At 37.5% G+C, this 14,414-nt stretch overlaps 1 protein-coding gene across 5 annotated transcripts in view; it reads right to left on the bottom strand.

Annotated features, from left to right (window-relative positions):
• Window positions 1-348: 348 nt before the first annotated feature.
• GABRG2 (gamma-aminobutyric acid type A receptor subunit gamma2) overlaps window positions 349-14,414 on the bottom strand; it is a 132,086-nt gene continuing 118,020 nt past the window's right edge. For 2 of the 5 annotated variants that reach the window (XM_060092597.1, XM_060092595.1), the window contains exons 7-10: window positions 9,970-10,122; window positions 4,112-4,317; window positions 2,047-2,070; window positions 349-624 (exon numbers count right to left, since the gene is read on the bottom strand). In XM_060092597.1, coding sequence (XP_059948580.1) covers window positions 349-624; window positions 2,047-2,070; window positions 4,112-4,317; window positions 9,970-10,122 — 659 coding nt within the window. The remainder of the gene's footprint in view (window positions 625-2,046; window positions 2,071-4,111; window positions 4,318-9,969; window positions 10,123-14,414) is intronic. The other 3 variants (XM_060092596.1, XM_060092599.1, XM_060092598.1) reach the window with 3 other exon arrangements.

The raw sequence follows: 14,414 nt of genomic DNA on the forward strand, positions 1-14,414 counted from the left end.
TTTTGAATTAAGGATACCACCACTGTAAATAGTCATGCCTTTCACTATTGCAATTCCTGTAGTGGAAAACAAACAAAATCTTGTTTGGTTTCAATGTTCTTGCTCTAATTTCACTTTGCCTTGCAGGTTTGAGACACAGCAAACAGTATAGCTCAAATTACGCTTATTTACCACAGGAGAGTTGGGTGCAAACAATATGACATGAATACAGTTTACCAGGTTAGAACATAGAAACAAATTCAGAGTATTATAAACCACTCAGGGGATTAGATAAGTGGACTTAGAAAGGACATTCTCTCTCCATGAGATTTAGTGAGTAAGACCCACATCAGTAACACCCATACCTCTTCACAGGTAAAGGTAGGAAACCCAGTAAACCAGATTGAACAAGCAGAAGGCAGTGGGGAAGAAGATCCGCGCATAGGAGTCCATCTTGGCAATACGGATATGTATCCTCCCATGTCTCCAAGCTCCTGTTCGGCAATCTTCGAAACAGCAGAAAAAACTGGCACAGTCCTTGCCGTCCAGACACTCATACCCATATTCTTCATCTCTCTCTTGAAGGTGTGTGGCATTATTCATTTGAATGGTTGCTGATCGTGGGCGGATATCAATGGTAGGGGCCTGAGATAAGGGTAGGGAAGGAGAGGGATCAGTTATACTTGCTAAATCCTAGACCATTTCTCCACAGTGTCACCAATGTGAATGATGAATCTGAAAATGAGTACTCAGGGAATTGCTATGACATCATGATCTACAATGGTAAAATTGAACTTAGAAGGATAGCACATTTGCAGATTTCAAATTTTGAGCTTAAGCAGTGCAGCTGAAAATAATACCACCAAGCTAATAGCTATAGCAAGAAGATTGAACACCAAGAGAACTCAAAGTTTAAAGATTTAAATCAAACAACTACATGGAATCTTATTCTAGTAAATATTAGATGTGAGGTTGGTTACATGAAGGCATTTAATGGTGTTGCACATGAGTAGAACAGAGAAATCAAAACGCATCATCAATTTTGAAATCAAATTTTGTGTCATGCTCATCTATATAGGCAAACACTAACCCCATTACACTGAGCAAATGTATTAAGTGCTTTGAATAGAAAATGTCAAGATATATATAAATGTAGAAGTTTCCTGAGTCTATACCACAATGGTATGACTTACTTATGTTTTAATGGAATATATAAGTACTTTGTCTAACGTTCACCATTTAGAAGCTTCAGAATGTCAGCAATATTAACCTACATGTGAGTGAAAATTTTTTTTAAATGTTACTAGCTATCAAACTCTGTCTGGCATGAGAAGAAACTAGTACCAATTAACTAAATGTTAATCTAATCTTTGCTGCTGCACCAATTACAAAATTGCTAGAAAACTCAAACATTTATTTAATGTTAATTTGGATGAGTTAGTTTTAGGATAATATAAATCCAAATCGTATTGTCTGTGAATCAGCTATCAGAATTCAACTGAGAATAGAAATCTCATTAAATATTGCATGATAGAGCCAAAGGCCCCTGGATCACCCTGGACGGAAGGGATGGGTTTTTTAACTTAAAGCATTTCAAAAAGACTGTATTATTTTTATAGAACTGACAGAGTTCAGGTCAGTGGAGATTATTGCATGTACTTATTGAAAAACAATCCTTTGTTGCATTAGGATTTACAGAGTCAAATTTTAGGGCATATATGGCATATATGGAACATGATAGGTACAACCAGTGAAACTGGATTCCATTTTTATCTGAGAAGAGAGGGTAAGTCTTGGCTTTGACGTTTAAAGAGGCCCACTTTACTAATGACATCTCATAGAGCTTAGAGATATTTTTAGCCTCACGTTACGTCAAAACCTCTGAATTAATGTAGGGTTGCTGAATCAATTCTAGAAATCTATAGAACTTTCTCCATCTTAAATGTGTTATCTCTAGTGGAATGCTTAAATATCTGCTCATAAAAAATAAATAAAACACCATGTAAGCATTAATAGTTAAATTCAGCAGTTGCATGCAGTGAATTTCCATTCCAAAAAACATTATACCTTGAAGGAAAACATCCGAAGAAGCTTTGGGTTTGTAGACAGAAAAGAGAATCGCATTTTTTTTTAATGAAAAAAGGAAAAAAAAAAAGAGACAAAATAAGATAAATTAAAAATACATTTTGAAAGCATAGCAAGTGAAATGGACTGAAATTGTAAACACAGAAGGACAGTTCTGAGATTGGAATAAAGCATATGCCTAAAGTTGGAAAATGAAATTTGGTGATTGATTGCTAGTGAAATCTTCAGTAAATTAATCCACAGTGATCTAACTGCAAAAGCCAGTATTGTTCACGTGTGAGGAAGCCTTCTATTGCCCGTTTTCCCTGTACAGAAATACTGATTTTATTTTCTAATTATCATCAAGGAGGCCTTACTAGGAGAGCCTTGACACAATGAACCCAAGGGCATATTAAATGGGAAAATGAAATTTCAGCTTCTCATTCACAGCTTGGGCTCTTGATAGTTCTGATAAGTCATCTAATTGGCTTAAAAGGGGGAAATGCATGAAGTTCTCAGGTAATTTCATTTTTGCAGGTTCTTTAATTCCCTTTCTCCTCTGCCTTCTTTTCTCCTGCCATCTCACGACCCTGGTTTAAGGAATCCATGTGTTTTGTATCTCTGCAACAAAATCCACTCCACAATAGAGAGGACCAGAGGGTTTTGTCCTAAGCCAGTCCTCACATCCTTGTTTCTACTGGCAGGTAATAATGCTGAGTGTCAGTAGAAACATCTTTTGGGGGAAAATGAAATAGCAAGTGAAGGAGGGGAAGAAAACAAAAAACAACACAACAAGGAAAATAAACTAAGGATAGAGAAAATGCAAAGGTAAAGAGAGGCAATACAGACAGAGAAAGAAAGGGCTGCATAAAGTATAGTGAATATTTGGGCAACTAAAGATAACAATTTCTTTTGCATTAATCGTCAAGAATAATGATGCTTCTTTACCTGTTATAATGTCTTTCTTACATTCAAATAAACACGTGCAATTTGTAGGATTTCACCTGGGTTTCTGGAGATGCATCAGGATGCAGTCTAGCATCAGCTAGATTCTGTGGTTATAATTCAGCTCCCCAAAGCCCATGGGTCAGAAAGCTGGCCACTATCATGACCCTCATAGCCCTTAGAGCAGAAGACCAGAAAAGGCTATAAATTCAGGAGTTCCTTTGCCCCAGTATTGTGAGGAAATGGACCTTAATTTTCACGGGGCCTCCTATGAACCAAACACTGCGTTTAAGTGGGCAAACGGATAGCTACATGCTGTTTTCAACATCCATAATAAAAGACAGTTGCTTTAGGCATTTATATTTATGCTTCATCAACTCTATTTTAAAGTTAGTTAGGTGGCAAGGTGAAGCCATCCTACCTGTTTCCAAGTCACTGAACTCAATCCAGGTTGGTAACTGCGTAAATCATCAACATCAACCACCATCATCAACTATAAATGTAAGGTACTATGTAATGTTTTTTACATCCATTACCACATTTATTCCTCACAGCAGCCTCATAAGATATGTCTTTTTTGTAATACTCATTTTATATATGAGAAAATAAAAAAGGGAGGCTAAAAAATACATTTTAACTATAAAACCAATAGAAGCCCTCTGGCAATGCACACACACACACACACACATACACACATTATTTGCATCAGTGTGGTGATCTCTGAAACTTTAAGAACCTTGTGGCTTCCTATTGGAAATCATTGGATGAAATATTTAAGTTAAAACACCAATAATTTAAAAATGTTAGTTAAGAGGCAGAAAGATGAAAAACAATGAAACCTAAAGTAACAAGCTACTAGAAGATGAATGCATTGTAAAGCCATGGTTATACTCCCAATGAAATAAAGAGAGCAAGAGTCTGCCTTAGTGAATCAGGTCTCTCCCAAGTAACTGATGACCTTAATGAATCCTTATGGCCTGGCCAAACTCACACAGTCCCTTTTCATCTTACGGCCCAAAGTGTGGATAGCCTGCAGACAGGCTAAGCAAGACCAAACCAAACCAAAACCAGGTGATCTCTCTGCATACAAATGTCAAAGATCCCAATAAGAAATGATACATACAGGGTTTTTCTTCTTTTTGTCTTTGTCCTTGCTTGGTTTCCGGTTGCTGACAAAATAATGCAGGGTGCCATACTCCACCAAAGCAGAGAAGACAAAGATGAAGCAAACAGATACGAAGAGATCCATTGCCGTGACATAGGAGACCTTGGGGAGCGACTTCCGGGCAATGGTGCTGAGGGTAGTCATCGTCAGGACAGTGGTAATGCCTGGAGGAAGACACAACAAAACAGATCATGTGACCACATCAGCAAGTTGGATAACTGTCACTAATAAAACCAAACGTGTTTTGTGACTTCTGAGGAGCAACCTCAGTATTGGGAAAGGAGGTGTAACTCAAATTCATTCACTCAGTTCACAGATGTGTATTGCCTGCCTGCTATGTATCATCTACTGTATGTGCTGAGAAACGTGCTGAAAATGTGCTGAGAAATAAAATAGACATGGTCACTGCCCACGTGTCCCTTGTATTTCAGCAAAAGACACCACCATGGATCAAGTAAGCAAAGAAAAGTATAATTACACATTATGGTATGTGCCATACAGAAGAGCAGGGACGCTGAGAACTTACTTAGGTGGAAGGCCTCTTTGAGGAGGTGATATTTAAGGCGAAGCTTAAAAAACTAGAAGCAACCAACCTTTTGTCTATTAGCACTAAATAACTTAAAGGGAGGTTCTGAGGAAGGGAAACCTTATCTGTTTTTGAATTTTAAAATACCTGGCTTCTGGGGATGGGTGGGGAAATCATGGTGATGCTGGGGAAATAGAAGTTAAATCATGCAGAGCATGCACAGGAGTTTGCGTTGTATTCAAAGTGCAAGGAGAAGTCATTTAAAAGTATTAAATAGAGGAGGTGCGTTGTGTACGACTGACATGTTCTGATTGATGGATAAATTCTTTAGAGGCTATTTGTGATGAAAATAGGTATCTCAGAAGTAATATCATAACTAATATTTACTGAAAACTTCCTCATGCCAGGCACTCTGATAAGCATTTCATGTGCATTCTCTCTTTGAATCTTTACAGCAGATATTTTCATTTTGATTTTATAGTTGAGGAAAAGGATGCTAAAGGACCAGTGCCATGTCAGATGGTAAAGTAGCAGAAGGATTTAAACACAAAAATTAAACGTCTGATTTCAAAACACTTCTTTTCCCCCTTGTGCAACAGTGCCCAGGCAAACTAGTCCTCCCTAATTATTGTTTAATAACAACAAAGTTAAGACAACCTATATGTATCTACAGGGGAAGGGTCAGGGGCTTACCTTCTGTAACAGCTATGTTAAGTATAATAAAGGCAACACAGATTCAGTATCTGCATAGGTTATAGCTCCAGTTATAGGCACTTAAGTCACTTCAACAGTCTAAGTTTCTGCATCTGTTAGTGATCGTGGAGTCATCCATCTCCCTGTCTAGTCTATATACTTTGTGACAACAGGTAAGAAATATATCTTGGGCTTCCCTGGTGGCGCAGTGGTTGAGAGTCTGCCTGCCGATGCAGGGGACACGGGTTCGTGCCCCGGTCCGGGAAGATCCCACATGCCGTGGAGCGGCTGGGCTGGTGAGCCATGGCCGCTGAACCTGCGCGTCCGGAGCTTGTGCTCCACAACGGGAGAGGCCGCAAGAGTGAGTGAGAGGCCCGCATACCGCAAAAAAAAAAAGAAAAAAAGAAAAATATATCTTGATGTCCATTGTAATCCCATAGTGAGTATAGTGCTAGGACTCAATAAATATCAAATGAATAAATAAAACAATTGAAGAATAGTGTATATATGAAAGACTAGAGAATCAACCTACATTTGAAAATAGGAATCCACATTGATGACTTGGGGGAGATAGATACTGTTCTGTGCAATTAAAACTAACACTTAAGAATCTTTGGCCAAGTACTATGTTAAGTACTTGTATAATTAATTATCCTACAAAATCCTCACAATGAGGTAAGCACTGTATCCTTGTTTTGCTTTTTTTTTTTTTTTCTTTTTGCAGGTGAAAAAAACTGAGTACAGAAGGAATAAACTAGTTAAGTGATAGAGATGACATACAAGCCTAGCAAGTCTGACTTTAAACACAATGCTTTGAACCACACTGTTGTATTTCCTCTCTATAAATAGGTCCATAATATGCAGGATGAAGCACCACACACTTGGTAGCTATTGTAAATTCCTAATTTGGGATATGATGTGGATATGTGGGTCTTCCATGTTGTCATGATGGAAACATAAGAATGGGCAAGTTTCTCAATTACAAACTGGGGATGGTAGTGACTGGGGGAACTCCCTAAGGCTCTTGGGAAGACTAAATTAAATAATGCACATAGAGTGACAATTCCTAGTAAAGTCTCAATAAATAGAAGGTGTTATTATCATTTATTTTAGAGAAGATCTGCTTCTCAAACAAAAAAAAGCTTCTCTTAGGTTGTCTGTACGTTAATTCGTGTAGAAGTTTTTGATTAGACCTAATCACAGCTGATATTTTTGTGGGGGAATTTCAAAACTAAATTGGCACTTTGGTCTTCACATTCAGGCCTCAAACCACATATGACCTATTAGAAGTGAAAATGTCAGTATTCAGAGTAGGTACCGTGGATAAGTTCACTTAAGACAATGTGGCCTGTCTCATATCATTAGGCTACATGGAAGTTCATCACAGCCATGTAAAAGAAGAATCTTAAAAAAATGCTTCAAGATATTTTCAGGTCTGCCTGGAGCCACAGAGAAGAGAACAATGAAGTCGTTTTAAGTGATTTACCAACCAACAACAAGATAGCCTGATGTGGTTTTTTTGTTTGTTTTTAATGTGTTTTTTCTTCGGGTTTTTTTTTTTTTTTTTTTTTTTTTTTTTGCGATAGACGGGCCTCTCACTGTTGTGGCCTCTCCCGTTGCGGAGCACAGGCTCCGGACGCGCAGGCTCAGCGGCCATGGCTCACGGGCCCAGCCGCTCCGCGGCATGTGGGATCTTCCCGGACCGGGGCACGAACCCGTGTCCCCTGCATCGGCAGGCGGACTCTCAACCACTGCGCCACCAGGGAAGCCCCTAATGTGGTTTTTAAGCCTAGTTTTGCTAAGCAAAGAAATTAGGGTTCTCTTACCTGAGATACATGAAAAATATCCATAGCTTTTTTCAGTTCCTCCAGTCTTGGCATGAAGTAAGCTCTTCAGGTATGTTACCTTTTACCTCATAACTTGTGTGAAAAATACCAGTTCGTGTTGTCCTTGTTTCATCCATCATCCTTACCCCATGATTAAACCTCACCAGCTACCACTCGTGTACCAAACTATACTCAAGTGTTACAAGTTCCAAAATGAATATTCCCCATTCTGTGGTGATCTGAGTTTAGAAAGCAGTCAATCTCTGAGCCACATGGGTATATTTATCTCACTCATCAAATAAGTTGGCTCTCTCACTGTTCAATGGCAATAAACTTGAAGTTCACCGGCGTTTAATGTCATCTGGTTCAACTCTTGATTGTAAACACTGGAAAAGGTAATTGGACTCAGTGAAATCTAGGTCAGTGTTCTTAAACCTGATCACACATTAGAATCACCTGGGAAATTTTGTTTTTCTTTTAATCCTGACACCCAGCCCATGCTGTCAACAAATTAAATAAGCATCTCTTCAGGTTGGACTATGACAGCTGTACTTTTAAAGGCCCTCTGCTGAGTTCAATGTGCAGTTAACTCTAAGAAGCACTGATCTAAAGAAGTGAGACAGCAAAGCTAAAACGGAAACCAGCTCAGCTCAGCGCCCTCCCGTTTCCCACAACTGGCCTTCAACAAGGTCTCACCCAGAGCAGATGTAGGTGTCCATCAGCCAAGGTGCAGATCAACTATCTGCTGGCTGTGTGACCTCGTAAATGTCATTTAACCTTACAGCACCTCTGCTTCCTTAGCTCTAAAAGTGTGATAATAACCTTTATTATCATTACAACTTCTACATGCAGCCGTTGTGAAGAGTAGAAAAAGCATGGGGACCATGTTGAAGACGCCTGACTTATAGTAAATGATCAACAAATAAGAGGAGCACCTACCTGCTATTTGCTTGGGGACCCGTCCCTCATTCCTCAGCCCACTCCCCTTGATCCCTTCTCCCACCATGGTCTTTTGCCAGTGAGCACTCATTGAATAAGTGGTGGAAATGAGCTACTAGAGTGGTCTTAAGAGGGATTTTGACCAGCAGGAACTAGACTTCAAGAGGAATAGATTGATTTAAAATCCTTCCCTTAAAATATTTTTGGAATGGCTAGATTGGAACGCATCAGTGCATTTTTTCCATCCATTCATAAGTGCATACATTCCTTGAATAATCACTGAGGTACCAGCCATGTGCCAGGCACTATACTGGGAGTGAAAAATACATTTACATTCTGATGTAACAGACATAGAAGCATGTAATGCAATACACTACTCACAATCACAGGTAATAGTCCTAAAGTAATGGACTCAGCACATTTTGGGTTTGTCTTAGCATGTAGCATTAGACAGGACATTACAATTGTTAAGTAGAGCCTGTAACATAAAGTACCTCATCTAACAGAAAAACTCAAAATAACTTTATTTTGAAACAGATGGGAGACTAAATTAGGTTTGGAGGAGAACAAAAATGCAAATGATGTCTTTTTTTTTCCCAGTAATCACTTCTGCCCTCAGTTTTAATAACGTGGTACAGATCACTTTGTCAGAAAATGACTATAAATGCTAACATTTCTGAGGCCCTACTATGCTTTGTGAACTTTGCATGGAATACCTAATTTCACCTAATAAAACCCCACAGTTAGGTACAGGAAATGATATATGTTTCACATGTGAGTAAAATGTGATTTGTAGAGACTAAAGGGCATATCCAAGGCCATACCATATGTGTGGGTTGGAATCCCGATTCTCTGGACTTCAAAATCCAAGCTCTTAACTGCTACATGCTGCCTCTCTAGTCAGAGTGAGCAAGAAATATGGTTCTAGTTTTCATACAGACGATGAAGGAGGACAGTGGTTTTACAATTCATTTTTCAGTCGTTTTAGTTAAGTCTTTAGGAAATTTTATGTAGTATGAGAATTTTATTCATGGGCCTAGCCTCCAATGTCCCTGTGAGTCTGTGGCTTTGTCGTAATCTACGTGAGTCCTCTTTCCTTGTGTGAGGAAAAAGATGTGAAACTCCAAGACAGATATCACCATATACAAGAGATGGAGCAAACTGCAAATAATCTTAAAAGTGGAGAGAGGGGTCCCAGAATTTCACAGGTAATTATGTTTTCCCCAAAATAATCTTTTCATTGGTTCTTTTATAAGGAGCCAATTACTGTGTATATATGTCTTGAAATGTCACAATAATTATGCATGTTGAAATTAATCAATAGCCAGTGATGTGCTAGTAAATGTGTAACAATTGATTCCCTAGAGAAAAGGTGCCCCTGATTTTTAGTGTTTGCCTATTTCCGTGTTGTTAATATTTTCACCTTGGTTGATTTCACTACCAATGTGGCATCACTGAACACAATGTTGGGAAAAGATAAACACAATCAGCTCTCATGAGCTGGTGTGAGCAGCTCCAGTGTACTACTGCCCAGAGATCAAGACAAAAAAATCTACTGAAAAGAAAAGGTTTCCACCCCCCCAGTTAATTTAAATTATTTAAAAACTTCAGTACTGAAGAAAGCCTATGGAGGTAATTTAGCAAAACAAAACTAGGAAACTTTATATACTGTTTCTTTTTTTTAATATGCTAGTTTTCTTTAAAATGAAACAAATGGCATTTCTGTGTAATTGATGACTGAATTAAAATCAAGTCAATTTTTAAAGGAGAATAAAGATTAGTCATATTTGGTATTTACCTTGGGACAGTACAAGCAAAGAATTGTGTCTCACCTAAAGAAGTTCTGGCTGGAACAGCATCCTTATTGATCCAGAAAGACACCCAGGATAGGACAACAATGAGTGTGCAGGGGATGTAGGTCTGGATGGTGAAGTATCCCATTCTTCTGCTCAGGTCAAAATACACAGTCATGACCACATAATCTCCTGGAACAGAACAAAGGCAGACCATGAAAACCCTTAACAAAATTGGAAAGTGTTTGAAAGTAAGCATGTATATAACTTAGGTGCACTTGAAAGGTTTTTTTTTAATTATTTTTTTTACATCTTTATTGGAGTAGAATTGCTTTACAATGGTGTTAGATTCTGCTTTCTAACAAAGTGAATCAGTCATACATATACATATGTTCCCACATCCCTTCCCTCATGCATCTCCCTCCCTCCCACCCTCCCTATCCCACCCCTCCAGGCTGTCACAAAGCACCGAGCTGATCTCCCTGTGCTATGTGGCTGCTTCCCACTAGCTATCTACCTTACGTTTGGTAGTGTGTATATGTCCATGCCTCTCTCTCGCTTTGTCACAGCTTACCCTTCCCCCTCCCCATATCCTCAAGTCCATTCTCTAGTAGGTCTGTGTCTTTATTCCTGTCTTACCCCTAGGTTCTTCATGACATTTTTTTCCTTAAATTCCATATATATGTGTTAGCATAAGGTATTTGTCTTTCTCTTTAACCCACCTGCCTTAAGAACAAAAACAACAAAAAGCAAAACCCAACCTGTACTGAATTCTGATCCTTTTAGAAGCAATGTGATTACTGATGGAAGGAAACATTTTTGAGCACATTGCTCGTATTTTCTTCTTTCGTGTGATTTTTGACATTTTTGCCTTCTCTGCCTGCTTAATGCACACAATGTGAAACTTTTTGTTTGGTGGAGAGGGAAAGAAACAGTGTTTCTGCTCCGTGCCTTTCTTGCCTGCAGTGAATCCTAAGGTTTGTAACAATTTCCTCTTGTTCTCAGGACCTTTCTCCATACAAACCAGAGAGAAATATCCTGGTGCTTGGTACTAATAAATGACTGTTTTACTCAGTTTATAACCACATTTCTATGCTGAGACATTTTCTCATATTTCCGTTGAATCCTGTGATTTTCCTTCATAGCAGTTAACTTCAGTTTGTAATTTCTCATTCATTCATGTGGTTATTTTTGTAATATCTGTTCCACCTATTAGACTTTATCTGCATGAGTCCACAGACTGTGCCTACTCTAGCCCATCACTGCCGTATCAGTACTTAGCATCCTGCTTGATTCCAAATAGGCATTCAGTAACATTTGTTGAGTAAGTGATTAAATGAATGAATATATTTACATATTTAAATATAGAGAAAGAAACAAAAATCAAGAAGTTGTATTCTGGAACATTTGGGTTACAAAGGGTTTATGTAAATAATACAGAGAGTAATCAAGGAATCCAAGAACGACCATGTAGCTATGCATGAGAACAATGTAATGTGACATAATCCCAAGTCTCTGATTCGTTAAAATCATGATGCATGCATTGTTTTTAAAATTCCATGTCTTTCATTTTGTATGATTCCAAGTGAAATTTTACAAAATTTTCATTTTTGAAGTTAGAAAATATACTATAGAGACATATCCCAGTTACTATATATTTGTTTCTTTATAGTACTGTTTGAGAACATCAGTTTCAAAGACCATATCTGCTCTCCTAATGTGAGGCAAAACATGAGACCACTTTTCAAATGTTGCCTCTTTTTTCTTTACTAAATTGTGATTTGTCCTAAAATGCATGGACAATGAAATCCAAATCATGTGTTTTAGTTGAATTACTTGGCTTCATGTCTGTGTTTCTCTACTTACTTAGATGATTTAGATCTGATTCGAAAATAAGGCACTTCAGAAACTTCATGGGGAGAAGACTGACTTAGCTGGGTGAAATTTTACTACGTAGTCCACTTCTTCCTTCCCCCTCTCAAGCTTCACTCCATACCGTTCTAAGCTGCTGAGATAGAAAACCCTTCAGTGGGTACTCTTCAAGGGAGTAAAGACTCCTCTAACCCTGCAGCGTTTCCTAAGTGGGGTTACGAATACATCCTAATACTGCCCTTCGGTGGATTGACGGACTGTCACTTGTCTAATTCAGTATCCTGGTTAAGGCAACATTAGTGACCCAGACACTAATTAGGGAATTAGGCTCCCATGGGAACATTGGTACCCTGTCCAAGAGCAGTGATTAGCCACTATTTAGCAATTATCCCTGAAAAGTTAAAGGCAGGAATTTTCTTATTGATCATAACTAGATTTGGGTTAGTTCCCTGAGATGACGCTTCTCTGTGTTGATTTATTTGGACTTAAGCTATTTAAAGTCATAGCATTTCATAAATTTGTTTGGTCTTTGCTTTTGTTCTAATTTAGAATGTAACAGACGCAGGTGATGATTGAGGAATAAAGACATTTAACTTGAGATGATTCCTATTAATATCTATCTTTTTCTTCCCTGTTTCTTTGATCACAATACCAGAGGTGAATTCAAGTTTCTTATTCTACATAGGAAACACAAAGAAAGAGACGTTTTCTTTTTAAATAATAATATTCAGGGGCACTTTTCCTCCCTATTTTCCAAGTCCTTGAGAATACTCTGCATATTTTAAACATGTGTTTAAATGAAACTTTATGAATTATAATATTTTAGATAAATCTAGACAATTTTAGTAACTCCTTTTTTACTCCTTATCATGTAAGTGAATGAGAATCTACACTTCGGCATTAATGATCTGATTCTTTTTAAAGGTGAACTTTAATTTTGCCTCAAGTGAACAGATAATTATCTCAATTTAATTCTCCACTTCCCTTTAGGTCAGAATCTAAACTTCTACAGCCTATTTATCAATTTCTATTTTAAGGTAATAGCTTCTGAGCATCTTTCATCTTTGCCAGCAAATCCAAAGCTTTTCTGTCACTAGATTTTGGATTCAAACTTGGGAGCAGGCCATTTAAAAGCAAAGCAGCTTCACAGTGACAGCCTGATGCCTGTCTTATATCTAAGGCTCTATCACTTTTTGTATTTTTAAAAACTCTCCGGCTGAGAACCCTATAAAATCAAATCTCCTGAAAGTGCCACATCAGTGATTTCCCTAAGCCCAAAAGGATTAAAGTCAAAGGTGGTTATTTCAGCCACTTCAAATTTATTCTCTCTATTGATTTATTCTAACATATGATATTTAAAGTCATAGCATTTTATAAATTAGTTTGGTTCCCTGTTTTTGTCCTAATTTAGAATGTAACACACACAGGCTATGACCGAGTAGAGAAGACATATAAGTTGAGTAACACCCATTAATGTTCAGCTTTTATTTTTTGTAAGATTCTTATGTCTAGTTTTAGGAAGACAGCAACATTAGTGAATAATGAACTTCAGTTATTATTTTTTTAGTTGTGATGTTAACCATTTGAGAGCTTTAAAATTCAGATTTATTGGAGTGTTTAGGCTCTTATTTCATACATGAAGCTATCTCCTCTTAAAAACTTAAAGAGTCCATGATAGAGATATCTTCCCCTCCAGTGAATGCCTGAAATAATAACTATTTTCTAGTTACCAGGAATGAGGACCTACTATGTGCAGACACTGGGCTGTATGGTTTGCAAATATTATCTTTAAACCTCCTAAACGTTTTGTCAGGATGCTGAAAAAACTAAAACCACTTTGCTCCTCTTCCAAGTTTCTTACTCTACTTAAATATAGTTGAATAGAGTATATATTCCCTACCAGGTTAAGTTGAAGCCATAATTAGCGTTAATATTCTCTTCCTTACATTCCTTTCTCTAGTCTCTTTTTTATTTGTCAACAAATATTTTAATTATTTTTATGCAAAGAGCACTATATAAGGTAATGTGGAGATACAGACCGATGGAATCTCACAGACTGATTCTAAATTAAATGGATTAAATGAGAACAAGATTATTCTGTCTCTTACTACAACTCAGAGAGACAGAGAGAGATGTGTTGAGACAATGCAGTAGATCTTCCTTTATCACTCCTCATTGAATCTGAGGCATAATTCCACAGGGCTGATTTTGACCACAGGCAGGCAGGAGAGTTTGTTGGCTACAACTTCATTTAGGAAAAGGGTTTTCTGAAATTAGATCTGTACCTCACCTAACACACAACAATAAATTTAAGGTCTACTGAAGATTCAAATTTAAGCATGAATTTAAATACTACATAAGGAAAAAATATAATAGAACATCTTCATAACCTTAGTGTGGAAAAGGCTTTGTCAAGTACACCATAAAACAAACATAAAGGAGAAAAAAATTACAGGTTTACCATGTAAAACTTAGAACTTCTGTATTATAGGTATTTTTCCTTTAAATCATTTTAGAAGGCAAAATACCACATTTGAATAAAATATTTCCCAAATAAATAAGAAATCAAAGGCTAACATTACTGATACATAAGTAATGCTCTTAATTATTGA

This window comes from Mesoplodon densirostris, chromosome 3 (assembly GCF_025265405.1).
Source record: "Mesoplodon densirostris isolate mMesDen1 chromosome 3, mMesDen1 primary haplotype, whole genome shotgun sequence".
Classification (NCBI taxonomy): domain Eukaryota; kingdom Metazoa; phylum Chordata; class Mammalia; order Artiodactyla; family Ziphiidae; genus Mesoplodon; species Mesoplodon densirostris.